The 16,428-nt window shown below is 36.2% G+C and overlaps 1 protein-coding gene and 1 long non-coding RNA gene across 30 annotated transcripts in view; both read right to left on the reverse strand.

Moving 5' to 3' along the window:
• Positions 1–429: 429 nt before the first annotated feature.
• On the reverse strand, positions 430–4,886 carry LOC104419992. Of its 14 annotated transcripts, XR_005546581.1 has the most exons (8): positions 4,654–4,886; positions 4,367–4,563; positions 4,052–4,165; positions 3,672–3,960; positions 3,490–3,581; positions 2,046–2,195; positions 1,129–1,272; positions 430–1,028 (listed from the first exon to the last, which is right to left on the reverse strand). It is a non-coding gene; the product is annotated as an uncharacterized LOC104419992 (long non-coding RNA). The 14 variants fall into 14 exon arrangements; XR_005546573.1 differs by having other exon boundaries at positions 1,129–2,195; positions 4,052–4,276; XR_005546580.1 differs by having other exon boundaries at positions 1,129–2,195; positions 4,052–4,186; positions 4,367–4,477; positions 4,654–4,884.
• Positions 4,887–13,743: 8,857 nt separating this feature from the next.
• The window catches only part of LOC104419990 (probable serine/threonine-protein kinase PBL1), a 32,055-nt gene continuing 29,370 nt past the window's right edge, over positions 13,744–16,428 (reverse strand). For 12 of the 16 annotated variants that reach the window (XM_010031855.3, XM_039301974.1, XM_018862710.2 and 9 more), the window contains one exon: positions 13,764–14,305. In XM_010031855.3, the coding sequence (XP_010030157.2) occupies positions 13,962–14,305 (344 nt within the window). In that variant the 3' untranslated portion in view covers positions 13,764–13,961. Of the gene's footprint in view, positions 14,306–16,428 lie in introns of all 16 variants that reach the window. The other 4 variants (XM_039301978.1, XM_039301977.1, XM_039301975.1 and 1 more) reach the window with 1 other exon arrangement.

A 16,428-nucleotide genomic window follows, 5' to 3' on the forward strand; every position in this document is an offset into this window, starting at 1 on the left:
TTCGATAGAATGCTGGAATCTTGCTAAATTTCGTTGGTCATTCCTTCTTACCCTTTTCATGCACTCCCTTAGGCCTCGAAAAAACTATTGCTTTCTTACTATACTGTTACTGTTTTACGCTTTAAAGCACCACTCATTACGCCGAAGACTCTCTATTAGCTAAGGAAAGGCATTGGCCAACTTAACAGCATTAGAGAAAGGCAAAGGGTAGGCACATCATGTAGCTACAGTTCTTCCTTTCTAGTCTGTTTTGCCTGTCCATGTCTCGGTTCTGCGTGAGATAGTTTCAAAGGTTTGAATAGCCCTAGTCTATTTTTTTCAACAGAATCCCCCCACAAACAGAGAGCGGTAACTATCAGGTTTAGATATCCTCGGTAAGGTTTAGATGAGATATCCTCGGTAAGGGAAGGAAGAGAGAGAGCCTTGGGGTTTGAGAGAGTGTAAGTCCTTGTCCCTTAAGCAAGTTAAAAAGCAGGTTCTGGGGCAAGCAGGTTTGAAACCTACTTACTACTCCGAACTCATTGCTCTTAGGAAGGACAGCTTGCATTTCCTATGCGTACTTAATAAAAGAATTCACCATGCTTAATGCCAAACCTGAGACTGAGAGTTCGATCCCTTATTCTCAGCTTGCCCCTTCTTCTACGCAAACACCTTAATAGCTCCTTCTATAACTATTATATCTAACAGCAGATTCGGTTGTGTAAACTCCCCCAGGACGAAGGGAAGGCTTTCATTCACCTTGTGTACTGTGAGAGCTAACCATTTACTTTCTTACCTTGCTTACCTTTTGGACTATAGGAGCTATCGAATTGACTTAGTGAATCTTCCCACCTACTCCTTACTAATGGGAAATCAGTTACTTGCTTGACTACTTCTTTTGAAAATGTCATGTCAAACCTGAAAACAGAACATCGCATTCCTCCTCCTAACTCCGAACAGCTTCTCAAGCAGGGGATTTGTCGAAAACAACCTATCTGTCCACTTGCTTCAAGCTCTCACCCTATTCTTGCGCAAACCAAGTTCACTGCCTGAATTTAGGAGTGAAATAACCCGCTATGAGTATCAGATTCATGTGTACCCTGTCTAATCAGATTGGAGGCAAATAAAGAAAGAAAAGAAAACACTAACCTTGGTTTTCAATGGCACATGTAAAGACACTATGAGAACGACTGCTTGCACGGTTCATGTTGGTCGCAGCAACCTTTCTATTGGCACCTTCCTTAATGGTCATTCTCTTAGCATGGATTTCCCATGTTCGCCAACTGCATTTATCTTTTCAGTGAAAATACATCTAGTCAAAAGAGAGGGGAAGGAGGTAGAAATGAGTAAGTGTTCTAATTGCATCCTATTGAATCCTATTGGATAGGTTCATTGTCCCAAGACAATTCACTGAGGTGGAGTTGAAAGACTGCACGAACAATTTCAGACATCCAATTGCTGAGGGAAGCACCAGCAAAGTATATCGTGCAATATTGGATGACCGTATCATTGCGATTAAGAAGTATAATAGTGGACATATGCAAAAAACCTGCTGGGAGGTAAATTGAACATTGAAACAACATTTTTCTTGGAATACAATGAGTTTATTTTCTAAACTGAAATCTTGCAGGTAGAGGAAAAATTTCTTTCGACCATTTTGCACGAAAACATCATTAACTACTTCGGCTGCACCAACCCATCAAGCCGAGATTGTTTATGCCTCGTGCTAGAGTACATGCCAAAAGTACTCTCAAAAGAACTAAAAGGTGACATGTTTGCTTTTTTCCTATCATCACATATATATAATTTTATTAATATGCAGTCTGCCTTTATAACAGATTTGAATTGGCAAGACACCGTGAAAATATGTACACAGGTTGCATCAGCTATAATTAAGGTGCACCAAAATCTGCTAGTCATAGTAGATTTGAAACCAGAAAATATTCTTCTTGATCAGGTACTCGATTTCACTCATGAGAAAATTTCAAATTCAGCTGGTTATTGACATTAGCATATATACTTAAATAATAACTTGTATGTTCATAGGATAACAATGCAAGACTTACTGACTTTGGCTCAGTGGTCAAAGAATCAAGCAACCCGACATTTATGACTGAAGGTTATGCACCACCGGAGATTATATTGAGACGTGCTGGTCGTCCTTCTGGTATATTTCAGAGTCCTTATATGCCCTTTAGATCTGCTCTTTTGTTGGTCTAAAAATAACAACTAAATATAATTCCCACACAAACATACAGAAAACAAGACATTTCACTCATATGCATTGCATTGAAAGATGGTTTGCAATTTGACATTATATCGGTTTCAAATATAATATTTTTCAAAAACACAATATACCATCTCAACCTGATAGTTAAAAAAGGGTTGTGGTATTCAGACCTAATACGCCATGGATGGAAGGTAGAGGCTATTAATATAAAAATAAGCTATAGCTAGCCCTCAATGCATCTCTTCAAATAACTTCCTCTCATATTAGCTTTTAAAATAAGCTATATCTAGCCCTTAAGATGATATGACTTAAACTAAAGCCTCCAGTCAAGTTTCATGTAACATATATAAGCTATCTTTTATCCACTACTTAAACCATTGAATGCTATTTGTATAATATTTGACTCATTCTGACACAAGTATCTTGCATTTTAGACAAGGCTTCATGGACGACAGATGTCTACGCTTTTGGAATAGTGATGCTGCAGCTATTAATGAAAGCACCAACAGTTGGTAATCCGGAGGAAAGTGGAAAGAAAATACTGACCAGAAGATCAACTAAATCAGATGAGGAAAAGCACATCACATTAAGAGTCGAAGAATTGATAAAAAAAGACAAAAGGGTGGTGCATCAAAACCTCAGCTGCAGCAAAAAGGAAGGAGAAGAGATTATAAAAATAGCTTTGGATTGCCTCAAAAAAGACAAGAACCAACGGCCTCCAATGACTGAAACACATGCTAAACTTCTCCAATTCTGCAACAAATAGGACTTTGAACAGAAACAGAGAGGCTACTGAGACAACTTTTTTAAGACTGCTCTGGATTTTTAGTTTCAATAGTTTCATATCGTGACTTTAGACCCTAATCCCGAACTTTTAAGCACAAAAAAATACTGTAGAACGTGAAGACACTCATCTCCTTACATATTGCTATGACAGATATGACAGAGGCTTGTACCCTCTTAATCACTGGAAAGAAATTGACAGTGTATGGCATCTACTCAAATGTTGCTATAACAGATATGATCCCTCTTAATCACTGGAAAGAAATTGACAGTGTTTCTGGAATATGTGCATTGAGCTAAATTCAAAAAAGTAAATATCAAACCATCAATTGGCTACAAATATGGTATATTTTTTCTTTTTGGGTGAGAATTAAATTTTATTTTTCTAAAATGCAAATCAAACACTACACCGGCACCACTTCCAAGCCTGTGGAAGAGATCACAATGCCTAAAAATTCAATTGGACCTATAAAGCGAATTTAGTGATTTGTTCATACCCGCAATACCAGATCATGAAACTTTGATTGAAAAGGCAGATCCATGGCAACTCAAATAGACACCGCTTCCAGGCCTGCGTCTATATCTGCGTCTATATGAACAAACAAAGGCCAAGTCTTAAAACTCGAGCTTCACCAGATCTGAGTTTGCAAAAATGTAAAAAAGCGAATCAATGCGATACCTAAAAATTCCAGCTTGACCAGATCTGAGCTTGCGAAGATGTATAAAAGCGAAACTTGTTCATACCTGCAAAACCAGGTCGATACTGGGGAATACGGTCGTGAAGCTTTGACTGAAAAGGCAGCCTGCCTCTTAGTATGGATGGTCACGGACCAGGCTTCATCATCCTCTGCTAGGACCTATAAAGCGAATTTAGTGATCTGTTCATAGCCGCAAAACCAGGTCATGAAACGTTGATAGAAAAGGCAGATCCATGGCGAATCAAATGGACAACACTTCCGGGTCTGCGTCTATGCGAACAAACAAAGGTCAAGTCTAAAATTCGAGCTTCACCAGATCTGAGCTTGCGAAAATGTATAAAAAAGCGAAACTTGTTCATACCTGCAAAACCAGGTCGATACTGGGGAATACGGTCGTGAAGCTTTGACTGAAAAGGCAGCCTGCTCTCTTAGTATGGATGGTCACGGACCAGGCTTCATCATCCTCTGCTAGGACCTATAAAGCGAATTTAGTGATCTGTTCATAGCCACAAAACCAGGTCATGAAACGTTGATAGAAAAGGCAGATCCATGGCGAATCAAATGGACAACACTTCCGGGTCTGCGTCTATGCGAACAAACAAAGGCCAAGTCTAAAAATTCGAGCTTCACCAGATCTGAGCTTGCGAAAATGTAAAAAAGCGAAACTTGTCCATACCTGCAAAACCAGGTCGATACTGGGGAATACGGTCGTGAAGCTTTGACTGAAGGCAGCCTGCCTCTTAGTATGGATGGTCACGGACCAGGTTTAATCATCATCTGCTTGGACCTATAACCGCAAAACCAGGTCACGAAACTTTGATTGAAAAGGCAGATCCATGGCAAATCAAACAGACACCACCTCCGAGTCTGCGGCTACATGAACAAACGAAGGCCAAGTCTAAAAATTCGAGCTTGATCAGATCTGAGATTGCGAAGATGTTAAAAAGCGAAAGTTGTTCATACCTACAAAAGAACCGAGTCTATGGAGGGGAGAGAGAGAGACTTTTGGCAACAGAGTCGACCCAGGAGAAGGAGAAGGAGAAGGAGAAGGAGAAGGAGATGGAGAGAGAGAGACCGATGCAGGCGGAGGGAGAGCTGCATCGAAGAGAGATGGAGAGAGAGAGACCGATGCAGGCGGAGAGAGAGATGCATCGGAGAGAGGGCTTGGAGAGAGAAAGGTTAACCCTACACGTCTACCGAATATTACAAAAACAGACAAAATCTTCCACTTCCCACTATTCATCGTAAAAATCTATCGATGGATCGGCTCTAGCCCAAAATGGAAATGCGTTATTGGGCTCGCGCAAATTTGATATAGACAAAATCTACCACTCCCATTATTCATCCTAAAATCCATCGTAAGCTTAGATGGGTCGGCTCTAGCCCCAAATTTGAAATGCCTTATTGGGCTCACACGATAGTTATATAAGGATTTGCTATATACATAGGCCCTGTTTGAAGCATTTGAAATGCTCTTTGAGGCTTTAGGGTTTGACCATATGGTATGGCGTTTGGTTCAAGTTTTTGGGGACTTTGGGGGAGATGCAATTGCATCTCCAAAGGGCTTCAAAGGGCTTCGGGGGAATGGAGGGGTTGAGGTCCATTGGAAAGTTGCATTTTTTGAATGCAACTTCCAGTGTATTCATCTTTCAGGTGGAGAAGCCGATTGGAGGGCGACAATCGCCGCCTAAGGAGTCGCGCGAATCGCCCGAATAAAAATAAAAGGTATTTGCATTTCTACAAATGCATTCCCCCAAAAGCCGGACCAAACGGGTCCATAGTCTATCCACGAATTGTGTCTTTAGATCTGTAAGGTCGTAAAAGAAATGTCCCGAAACTTGTCGGTAGCATTTCTAGATTGACCTCCATGGCGTAAATTGATAGACCGTTGAGTGGGCCATTTTATTCGAAGCAATCAAAGTTAAAACTTTTGGTCATTCCTCCAACCCAAAAATGCTTCCGGATTAAATTAACTTGAGAAACATCTAGATAAGGCGATTGTTCAATTTTAGAATCCATTATCAAATTAAAAGATTGCACGTGACTAAATGCACATACTTGGGTAATAAATGCTTTTCCTTTTTTATGAATCTTGCAACGATGACAATTTAATTTAAACGCAACACGAAATGGTTATGATGATATAGAATATTAAAATATTTGAAGAATCAAATCGTAGACGAGTTTCTTTTATAATTTTCTCGAAAAATAACATAATTTTTTTAATGATTTATAAATTTACATTATCATATGATGCAAGTTAAGCATTCAAACTTTGTTTTGTTTTAAAAAAGCAAGATTCACATGAATTAAGTTATAATTTTTTTTTTTTGTCAGTCCTACTCTATTCCTACTTTACACTCACTCGCAGACTTGTGCCCTACCTCTTGCGGGCGTGGGAGTCGCAACCCACTCTCAAACTTACGCGTCCCTACCCCCATCCTCCCGAGAATGTGGGGATTTGAACCTCACCTCCCCTTCCAGTATTTGGAAGGGTGGCACACGGGGCGAACCCTGCAGTTAATTAAGTTATAATTTGACAAATTCGTTTATATTAAAATACACATTCCAGTCTTTAAGAGACAACTAAAAGTATTTTTATTCATGGAGGGGGGAGAGAGAGAGAGACTTTTTGGTCATGGATGGAGAAAGAAGAGAGTCGACGTAGATAGTAAGAGATGGAGAGAGCGAGAAAGACAAAGGGGAATTGAAGGTTTTTTCTGGCTCAAATAACAAAACTGTCGCAGGCATAGAGAGATGGAGAGAGGGTTTGGAGAGAGAAAGGCTCAAGGTAGAGACCAGAACACTACACGTGTACCAAATATTAAAAAATAAAATAAAACAAAAAAAGTCTTCAATTTCTCGAAGTGTTCGACTTTCACGTGTATGAATTTACCTAGGTGCCCTTCTATGTCTACTTCATCCACCTCTTTACCCACACCCACCCGTCTGTTTTTGCACGTTTATTAATTTCAGGTGTAAATAATGTAATTCGCATCCATATTCATATGTAACCGATTATCATTTTTTTTTAAAACCTATAATTCCAAATTTACTAGAATTCATGGGTTATTGGTATTGATTGCTTAATTAATTATAATTAAGTAATCTTACATTCATAAATTTATTACATTCTAATAATGACTTTAAAAAAGTTGATAATATAGAAATATTATTTGTTAAAAGTCATTACATTTAAAATTTTGAGATTATAATGTCCTCGCCACCGAATTAAGTAGTGGGACGAGGATGAAAATTGAGATTCTTTTACTATATTAAAATTAATTTTATTTCCAACTGAGTAAGTTTATTTAGAAAGCATCGATTACTTAAAAAATTTACGTATCCCACACTTTGCCACGAAATAAGCTTTTCATTGGAGATAATTGTATTTGACACAAAGCACGTAATTATAAAATGACGTGATTGCTCCTTTTCATATCTTAAATAAAAAACAAAACGAAATAAAATATGCTATAATGATATTAGCACGGCTTAAGGTCAATATGTTTAACCAATTAATTGGAAATTGAAGTGCCGGACATTTAATATGTTATAAATATGCATTGTCAATAAATGGTCTATTGAATATCATGATTCTTTGTGTGTAATTCAAGTATATACTTAGTAGAAAGTTACCGATCACATGAGTAAAGATAAAAGCTATTATCAAAATATATGTACAATGGTAACTTCTTCTTTAAGGATTGTCTCTAAGAGTGACTTATAGGATCCTAAATTGCAAAAAAAAAAAAAAAATCGAATGATTCCCTCGCAAATTGTGTTTATACTGTACCCTCCAATCAATCTGCTTCCAATTAGGATTAATATTTGCCTCACTCAATTCCATGAGTTTTGGTACAACAAAAAGAAACATCTGCTTTAATGAGTTTCAGCATTGAAGACCGTAATATTTTTGTGACACTTCATATTAAGTATTTTCTTGAGACTTTCAAGTATGTTTTATTAATATTACATTAAGAGTTAATACATTGAAAAACCAAAAACTGGTATACATGTGACAAATTTACCCGGATTAGCATCAAAAAATCATAAATTAGTACATTTGTGACAAATTTACAAAAAACTAATTTATTCGACAGCAAAAAACCCAAAATTAGTAAATTTGTGACAAATATACCATCCGCTAAATTGGATTAATACAAAAAAAAATCATAAAAATTGTAAACTGTGACAAATGAAGTATAAAATCCCAAATTTGTATACTCGTCAACTATTACGTGTTATTTAACTTAATAATTTAATAGTAAAATTTAACGAAAACTAACATAGGGTAAATTTATCACAAGTGTACCGGTTTAAAGTTTTTAGTAGTAAAAAAAAATAGCATGAGGCAAATTTATTACATGTGTACGGGTTTGAGATTTTTAGGGTATTAACTCATTACATATATATGGTTGGTTACAAACAAAATTTATTAATTAATAAAACAACGATAATAAATAAAATTATAATTGGTATTGAGTTTCTATAATTTACATTATCATATGATGCAAGTTAAGCATTCGAACTTTGTTTTGTTTAAAAAAAAAACAAAATTCGCATGAATTAAGTAATAATTTGACAAATTGGTTTATATTAAAATACGCATTACAATTTTGCACTACACGTCCTTGCGATATATCGGTATGTTATTAGTGTACAAAAACTCAAGTCTTATGTTCAAGAATTCACTCGAGTGTGTGAAATGATACACGTGACATACAATACGCTACAAACTTAACAAAAACATATAATCATAATGGCCTTATAGTGAAATTTCATTTTTGAATGAAAAATACAAAATGCCAATGTTTGATAAAAAAAAAGTCAATTTTTTACAATTTTGTTTGTTATCATTTACTTATAAAACTTGTTGTCATTACATATTGTTGTTGATTAATCACACAATATAAAGTAAAAATACAAATTGCACAACATAAATGTCCAATGAGTGCTAATGTTGTAAAAGATTGGGCTACGCGTACCCATAGAAGAAAATAACTTCTGGAAAAAAGGCTTGTTTCCTCACCCTATGCCCTTTAGGTTCTCTTCTGTAAGGATGGCCCTGTTTTGGGCTTTGTTAGCTAAGCCCGGCTTTAGGAGACAACTAAAAGTATCTTTGTTCATGGAGGGGGGAGAGAGAGACTTTTGGCCATGAATGGAGAAAGAACAGAGTCGACGCAGGCAGTGAGAGATGGAGAGAGCGAGAAAGACAAAGGGGAACTGAACGTTTTTTTCCGTCTCAAAGAACAAAACCGACGCAGGTGGAAAGAGTTGGAGAGAGGGTTTGGAGAGAGAAAGGCTTAAGGAAGAGATCATAATTCTACATGTGTACCGGTCAACTTTTATGTGTCATTTAATTTAATAATTTGATAGTAAAATTTAACAAAAATTAACAGAGGGTAAACTTGTCACGAGTCTGCCAGTTTAGAGTTTTTGGTAATAAAAAAATAGCATATGGTAAATTTATCACAAGTATACCGGTTTGAGATTTTTCAGGGTATTAACCCATTACATTAATATGGTTGGTTACAAATAAAATTTCTTATTTAATATAACAACGATAATAAATAAAATTCTAATTGGTATTGAGTCCTACAATTCACATTATCATATGATACAAGTTAAGCATTCGAACTTTATTTTATTTTAAAAAAGCAAGATTCACATGAATTAAGTAATAATTTGACAAATTGATTTATATTAAAATATACTTTCAAATTTTGCACTACACGTCCTTGCGATATACCCGTATGTTATTAGTGTACAAAAACTCATGCCTTATGTTCAAGAATTCACTTAAGTGTGTGAAATGATTAGCGTGACATGCAACACACTACAAACTTAACAAAAACATATAATCATAATGGTCTTATAGTGAAAATTTAATTTTGGAATGGAAAGTACAAAACGCCAATGTTGCATGAAAAAAAGTCAATATTTTACAATTTTTTTATCATTTAATATTTTATATTATAAAATTTGTTGTCATTATATATTGTTGTTAATTAATCACACAATGTAAAGTAAAAATACAAATTACACAACATAAATGTCTAAGGAGTGCTAATGTTGTAGAAGATTGGGCTACACGTGCCCATAGAAGAAAAGAACTTTTGGAAAATTGGAATGTTTCCCCACCCTAGGCCCTTTGGGCTCTCCTCTACAATGATGGCCCTGTTTTGGGCTTTGCTGGCTAACTCTAGTTTTAGGAGATAACTAAGGGTGTGCAAGGAAACATTTCTTAGAAACGTTTTCGGAACACTTCTGTACGGATTTTGTTACAGGAACAAAAAAGAAGAAATGCGTTTGGTTGCGTTTACATTTTTTTTTTTTTTGTTTCGGAACGAAATAAGAACAAAAAAGAAACAACAAATTGTTGTTTCTTGTTCCATAAACAAAAATGAAGAAACGTTTATTCTCTCTTCTTCTTCTCTTCTTCTTCTCTTCTTCTTATTTTCTTCTTCTTCTTTTTTTCTTCTTTTTTCTTTCGCCGGTCGCCGGCCTCGGCCATGGCCGGCTACCGGCCGTCGAGGCTCGACCTCACCGGATCTGGGCGAGCCCGAGCTCGCCCAGCCATGGCAAGGCTCGGCCTCGGTGTCGCCGGCACGGGCGAGGCTGAGCCTGGCCTTGGCCGGACGAGCTCGGGCTCGCCCTGGATCCGGCGAGGCCGCCGCCCCATCGGCCGATCGCGAGGCCGATGGCCAGAAAAAAAGAAAAATAAAAAGAAAGGAAAAAATGAAAAATAAAATAAAAATGTTTAAAAAATTAAAATAAAAATAAATAAAATTTACTAAACGTGTTTTTATTCATTTTTATTCCCGGACCAAACGTTACCAAACGCGTTCTTTTGTTAAAAAATTGTTTAGGAACAGAAACACTTTTTTTTTGTTTTTGTTCCCTGGAACAAATAAAGAACAGAAACGTTACCATTCTCACCCTAAAAGTTTCTTTGTTCATTGAAGGGATAGAGAGAGACAGAGAGACTTTTGGCCATCAATAGAGAAAGAATAGAGTCGACGCAGGTAGTGAGAGATGGAGAGAGCGAGAAAGATGAAGGGAACTGAAGGTTTTTTCTGACCCAAAGAATAGAACCGACGCAGGTGGAGAGAGATGGAGAGAGAGTTTGGAGAGAAAAAGGCTTAAAGAAGAGATCGAAATCTTACACGTGTATCGGTCGACTATTACATGTCATTTAATTCAATAATTTGATAGTAAAATTTAACGAAAACTAACATGGGGTAAATTTGTCACAAGTGTACCAGTTTGGAGTTTTTGGCAATAAAAAAAATAGCGTGGGCTAAATTTATCATAGGTATACCAGTTTGAGAATTTTCAAGGTATTAACCCATTGCATTAATATGGTTGGTTACAAACAAAATTTCTCATTTAATATAACAACAATAATAAATAAAATTATAATTGGTATTGAGTTTCTACAATTTACCTTATCATATGATACAAGTTAAGCATTCGAACTTTGTTTGTTTTAAAAAATTAGGATTCGCATTAATTAAGTAAAAATTTGACAAATTGGTTTATATTAAAAACACCTTCCAATTTTGCACTGCACGTCCTTGCGATATATCCGTATGTTATTAGGGTACAAAAACTCATGCCTTATGTTCAATAATTCACTCGAGTGTGTGAAATGATTAGTGTGACATGCAACATGCTACAAACTTAATAAAAACATATAATCATAATGGCTTTATAGTGAAAATTTAATTTTGAAATGAAAAAAAAAAATAAAGAATATTTCTCGCAAGATTCGCATGAATTAAGTAACTTCTTCTTTAAGGATTGTCTCTAAGAGCGACTTATGGGATCTTAAATTGCCAAAAAAAAAGAATAATTCTCGCAAATTGTGCTTATACTGTATGCTATACCAATTGCGGTACAATAGAGTTGTAATTCACTAGTTGTTTTGCCTCATTCGATACCATGAGTTTTATACAACAAAAAGAAACATTAGCTTTGAAGAGCTTCGGTATTGAAGACTGTAACATTTTCGTGACACTTCATACTAAGTATTTTCTTGAAACTTTCTAGTATGTTTTCTTAATATTACATTAATATGGTTGGTTACAAAAAAATTTCTTATGTAATATAACAACGATAATAAATAAAATTCTAATTTACATTATCGTATGATGCAAGTTAAGCATTAGAACTTTGTTTCGTTTTAAAAAAAGCAAGATTTGCATGAATTAAGTTATAATTTGAGAAATTCACTTATATTAAAATACACATTCCAATTTTATACTACACCTCCTTGCGATGTACCGGTATGTCATTAGTGTACAAAAACTCATGCCTTATATTCAAGAATTCACTCGAGTGTGTAAAATGATTAGCGTGATATGCAACACGCTACAAACTTAACAAAAATATATAACTATAACGGTCTTATAGTGAAAATTTAATTTTCAAATAAAAAGTACAAAATGCCAATGTTGGATGAAAAAAAGTCTATCATTTATATTTTTTTTATCGTGTAATATTTTATATTATAAAAATTCTTGTCGTTACATATTACTGTTGATTAATCACACAATGTAAAGTAAAAATACAAATTGCACAACATAGATGTCCAATGAGTGCTAATGTTGTGGCAGATTGGGCTGCATGTGCCCATTGAAGAAAAGAACTTCTTGAAAATTGGCTTGTTTCTCCACCCCAGGTCCTTTGGGCTCTCCTATGCAACGATGGCCCTGTTTTGGGCTCTGCTGGCTAAGCCCAGCTTTTGTGTACCCCAAAAAAAAATGCCAAATATATACGCATTGGTGCCACATTATCGAATTGAATTTTTTAAAGCACAACCTCTTGTCATTACATATTGTTGTTCTTGGGTTCGAAAATGTTTTTTTAAGTTTTAAAAAACTATTGTCATGAATGCAGGAAATTATTGTATTAATTTAGTAATGTATCGAACTGAATATAAAAATTTAAATACTACAAAATTCACGAGCCACCTATCATTTTTGTTAAATCAAATTCAATCTAGTACATACAATATGTTTATAAATTAGAATGCATATGTACATACATATGTTTTGTTTCATAAAACTATTGTAGGAAAGGAAGTTTGATATGTCTTTTATGTCAAATAATAGGCACGGAATGTTTTATAAAATTTTGAGTGGCGTGAATAAATAAAGAAATCTCAAGAAACGCATGTATTTTATGTTCATGCTTCTTTCCATATCAGAATTTCTATCTAGCTACTAAGTTGGCATGATATTTCCATATTGAAGGCATGCTTTACTCTTACTTCTGCGTACCCAAAAATGTTGGATTCCTCTTTGTTCTAATTAACTTGATGATGAGCGTTGACTTAATTTTCTGTTTTTCTAGTTGATTTAGGTTCCATACACAATTTCAACCGCGAGGTTCTTTTACAAAGACTAAATTTTTCAATACAGGTTAAAACACCATCATGCAGATATGCAGAAACATAGGGTCCATTAGGTAACGCTTTTGTTCCAAGGAATAATTTCTTTTAAGAAATAATCTTTTCAATCTCTATTATCCGGAACAATTTTTTGGGGAAGAAAACGTGTTTGGTAAGCTATATAAATTTTTTATTTTTGAAATGAAAATAAAATTAAAAATGCACTTGGAATGATTTACAAACTTTTTTGTAATGTAGGATTTCTTTTAATTTTTTTTTTCTTATTCTTCCTTACCGCCTTTATCTGTTGCTGCCTATCGCCGACTACCGCCCGCCATCGACCACCGCCATCACCGATCGTGGTAGGTTTGTAGGCAACAATGGGTGGCAATCGGTGGCAGTTGGCCGATGGCAGGAGAGAGGGGAGGCGGCAGCAGGCAAAATAGAAGAAAAGAGAAAATGAAAAAAAGAAAAAACTAATTTCTATAAATTGTTTTTAGGAGCAAAAAGTTATTATTTTTTTCTACTTATTATATCTGTTTCAAATCCATTATTCGGCCACTTTTCTATTTTAAGGAATAAAAAAATTAATTGATGTTATCGAACGAATTTATATTCTTTTTTTGTTTCAGGAAATGAAAGAACATACATCGAAATAAACTGAAATGTTACCAAATAGAGTCATAAAGATCCCATCCAGCAATTATCTGAGTCAAAACAATGTTGGTAAAATTACACTTGAAAAATCACAAGAAAGAGTGAACTTTGATTCTTAAAAAGGTAACAATTAAAATTTGGTATGTTACGCATGCCGGTTCCGCACGTAATGCCTCGAACAAATAAATTACACCACCACAAGGTACCGCGTTTGACTTCAATTGAAGCCGAGCGCTTTTGCGTGTTTTCTGACAATGCGCAATTTCAGCATTTGGTTTACCACTTGCCTCATGCTAGGGCGATCACGGGGTGAGTTCTCAACACATTGCATTGTTAACCTCGTGATCTTAGGTCCGTCCTCTGAATAGAATCCCGGGTCCGCTTCCAGGCTTGCATGCACCAAGGAGCATTTCGTCTTGTCATCTGACCCTGCGATTTTCTCCTCATACATCTTAACCCAATCATCAAGAAAAGGTCCTTCCGGGTGCTTATAGGGCCTCTTCGTAATCAAATTAAGTAGAACAACACCAAACGCAAGCACATCGCTTTCTGTTGACCAGCCTGTCAAAGGAAAAGCTTGAGGTTAACTCGCAGAAAAATGAAACCAAGGCATTCACAAGCGAAACCTTTTTAAAATGATCGACAATCTCTCGTCATAGGCCATTCAACCGAAACAAGACAACAGTGTGCCTGAGGCCAATATTCGAACAAGGAGCTCCTTTTATGATGTCACGACTCCCAACATCATCACTGGACAACCTACTTGAATGTCAATTGTTCTCCCATATCTTTTCACTGTCAATTGTTCTCCCATATCTTTTCACTTCGAGGAAAGTGGCTGAGCGAATAATTTCCGAGGAAGTGACCCTCTGAAAACTTTGATAGAGTCTGAGCATGATTCAGGCGGAACATTAGTGAGACTGGTGCCTAACAAGGAAGTGACACGTTTAGTACATCTCCACCCCAAAGACCTCCCCAAAAATGTTTTCCCGGATATATCTGCGAGTACTAACTTAACTTTATGCTTTCCTATTGAAATAAATACTTAATAATGGGACCATAACATTAGACATTGTTCTTCTATTTCGATCATACCAAAAAGTTACGGTGTACCAGTTAGATAGAACTTGGAACTTTAACTATTGATGCATATATTTAACCTTGGGGGTACTTTACGTAACCTGCTTGCTTCCTAATGCCGCAATGTGACATGGATGAACATAAGTCTACTACGACGCTCTGGACATGAATATAGAAAAATGTCACCAGTCCCAGTCTTCCCTGTCAAACCATTTCACAAAAAGAGTATCTCGATGAAGTGCTTCAAGAATCCATTCAGTAATTGGGGATTCTAGGGTATAGTAGGATTTTATATGCTAACTTTCAGACATCGACTTAATGGAACTCCATATGGATCTTGTGCAGAAACACAAAAGGCCAGAGGTTCAGGAAATGCTCAGAGTTTTTGTGGATCTAGTAGAATAACTTCAGCAGTTGAAGTGATGAGACATGCCGCTGCTAGCAACATCATTAGGAGCTTCAAAGTCATTTATCTAGGACATTTCATAAGCTCAATTATAGGAATGTCCAGCCATATCTTAATTTTATCCATCATAGTCGTGTATATGTTGGAAAAACGAATAACTTGCAGCCCGGTATCAGTCTGCCTAACAAAGGCATGTTGAGTGAAGGAGATGCGGTCAAAGAGGGGTCAGTTCCCCCAAGGTTAGGAGGAACATCTCCTTAATTTTATCAAGATGGCAATGAAGGTGGACATCATAACGGTCTATCAGGCCTACGTGCATTTCAATTCCTTTATGAGTGAGGTCTGTATACCTAAGTATCTCCTCAAATTAAGCAGAGTATCATTTCCGGAGAGTAATCGATCATTCAATGTGGTTTGTTAAACATAGAAAAAATCAGACTTAGGCATAATTACTTACGAAGACACTGTATAGGTGATGATGAGAAAATCGGTGCATGAGACCTAAAAACTCTTCTTTTAAATGTCGACTTCAGCTCTAAAGTTGGCTCTTCTAAAAACAGGCCCCCTCTTTCTGCAAAACCTTATTCAGGACCTCATCCATCTATTATAGAATCGGAGCTTGGTATTTGCTGTCCCTGCTCTATTGCAGCTGCTCTCACTTTAATTGGTTAAATACTCATACCAAGTCCTGATGACTCGCCTCGTAGATCATATCTTTGTTCTCCTAGATCACCAATCGGCGAGCTGTCTTGCAATTGAGAACAATAGGAAAGAGACAGCATAGATGGATATGACCTGTTTGCGAAATGCACCCTTGACACTACCTACTTTACTCTATTGGTCCGTTGCAAGACAGATTACTCATCATTGGAGACTCAACTGTTCCACAAACAAAGTGAAGCTTCATAACAAGGCGATGATGGGAGGAGTGAGCATAAATTGGATTCTAGATGGAGCCTGGACTTCTATGGAGTATTCAATCTGAGAATTTAGTCATGGAGTTACTGAGAAAAACATCGGGAAAAACTCACCGAGGGAATGAGCACACTCCTAAAATTATTAATTGTTATATTCACTTTACAAGTTTATACTAAGCTAAACAACCATGAAAATGAGAAGAACCTAAAATAATGCTATATTGCTTTTAGAAGCTTATAATTTATAGAATCACTTCATGCTCATTTCTCCCTAAAATATG

This window comes from Eucalyptus grandis, chromosome 9 (genome assembly GCF_016545825.1).
Source record: "Eucalyptus grandis isolate ANBG69807.140 chromosome 9, ASM1654582v1, whole genome shotgun sequence".
Classification (NCBI taxonomy): Eukaryota; Viridiplantae; Streptophyta; class Magnoliopsida; order Myrtales; family Myrtaceae; genus Eucalyptus; species Eucalyptus grandis.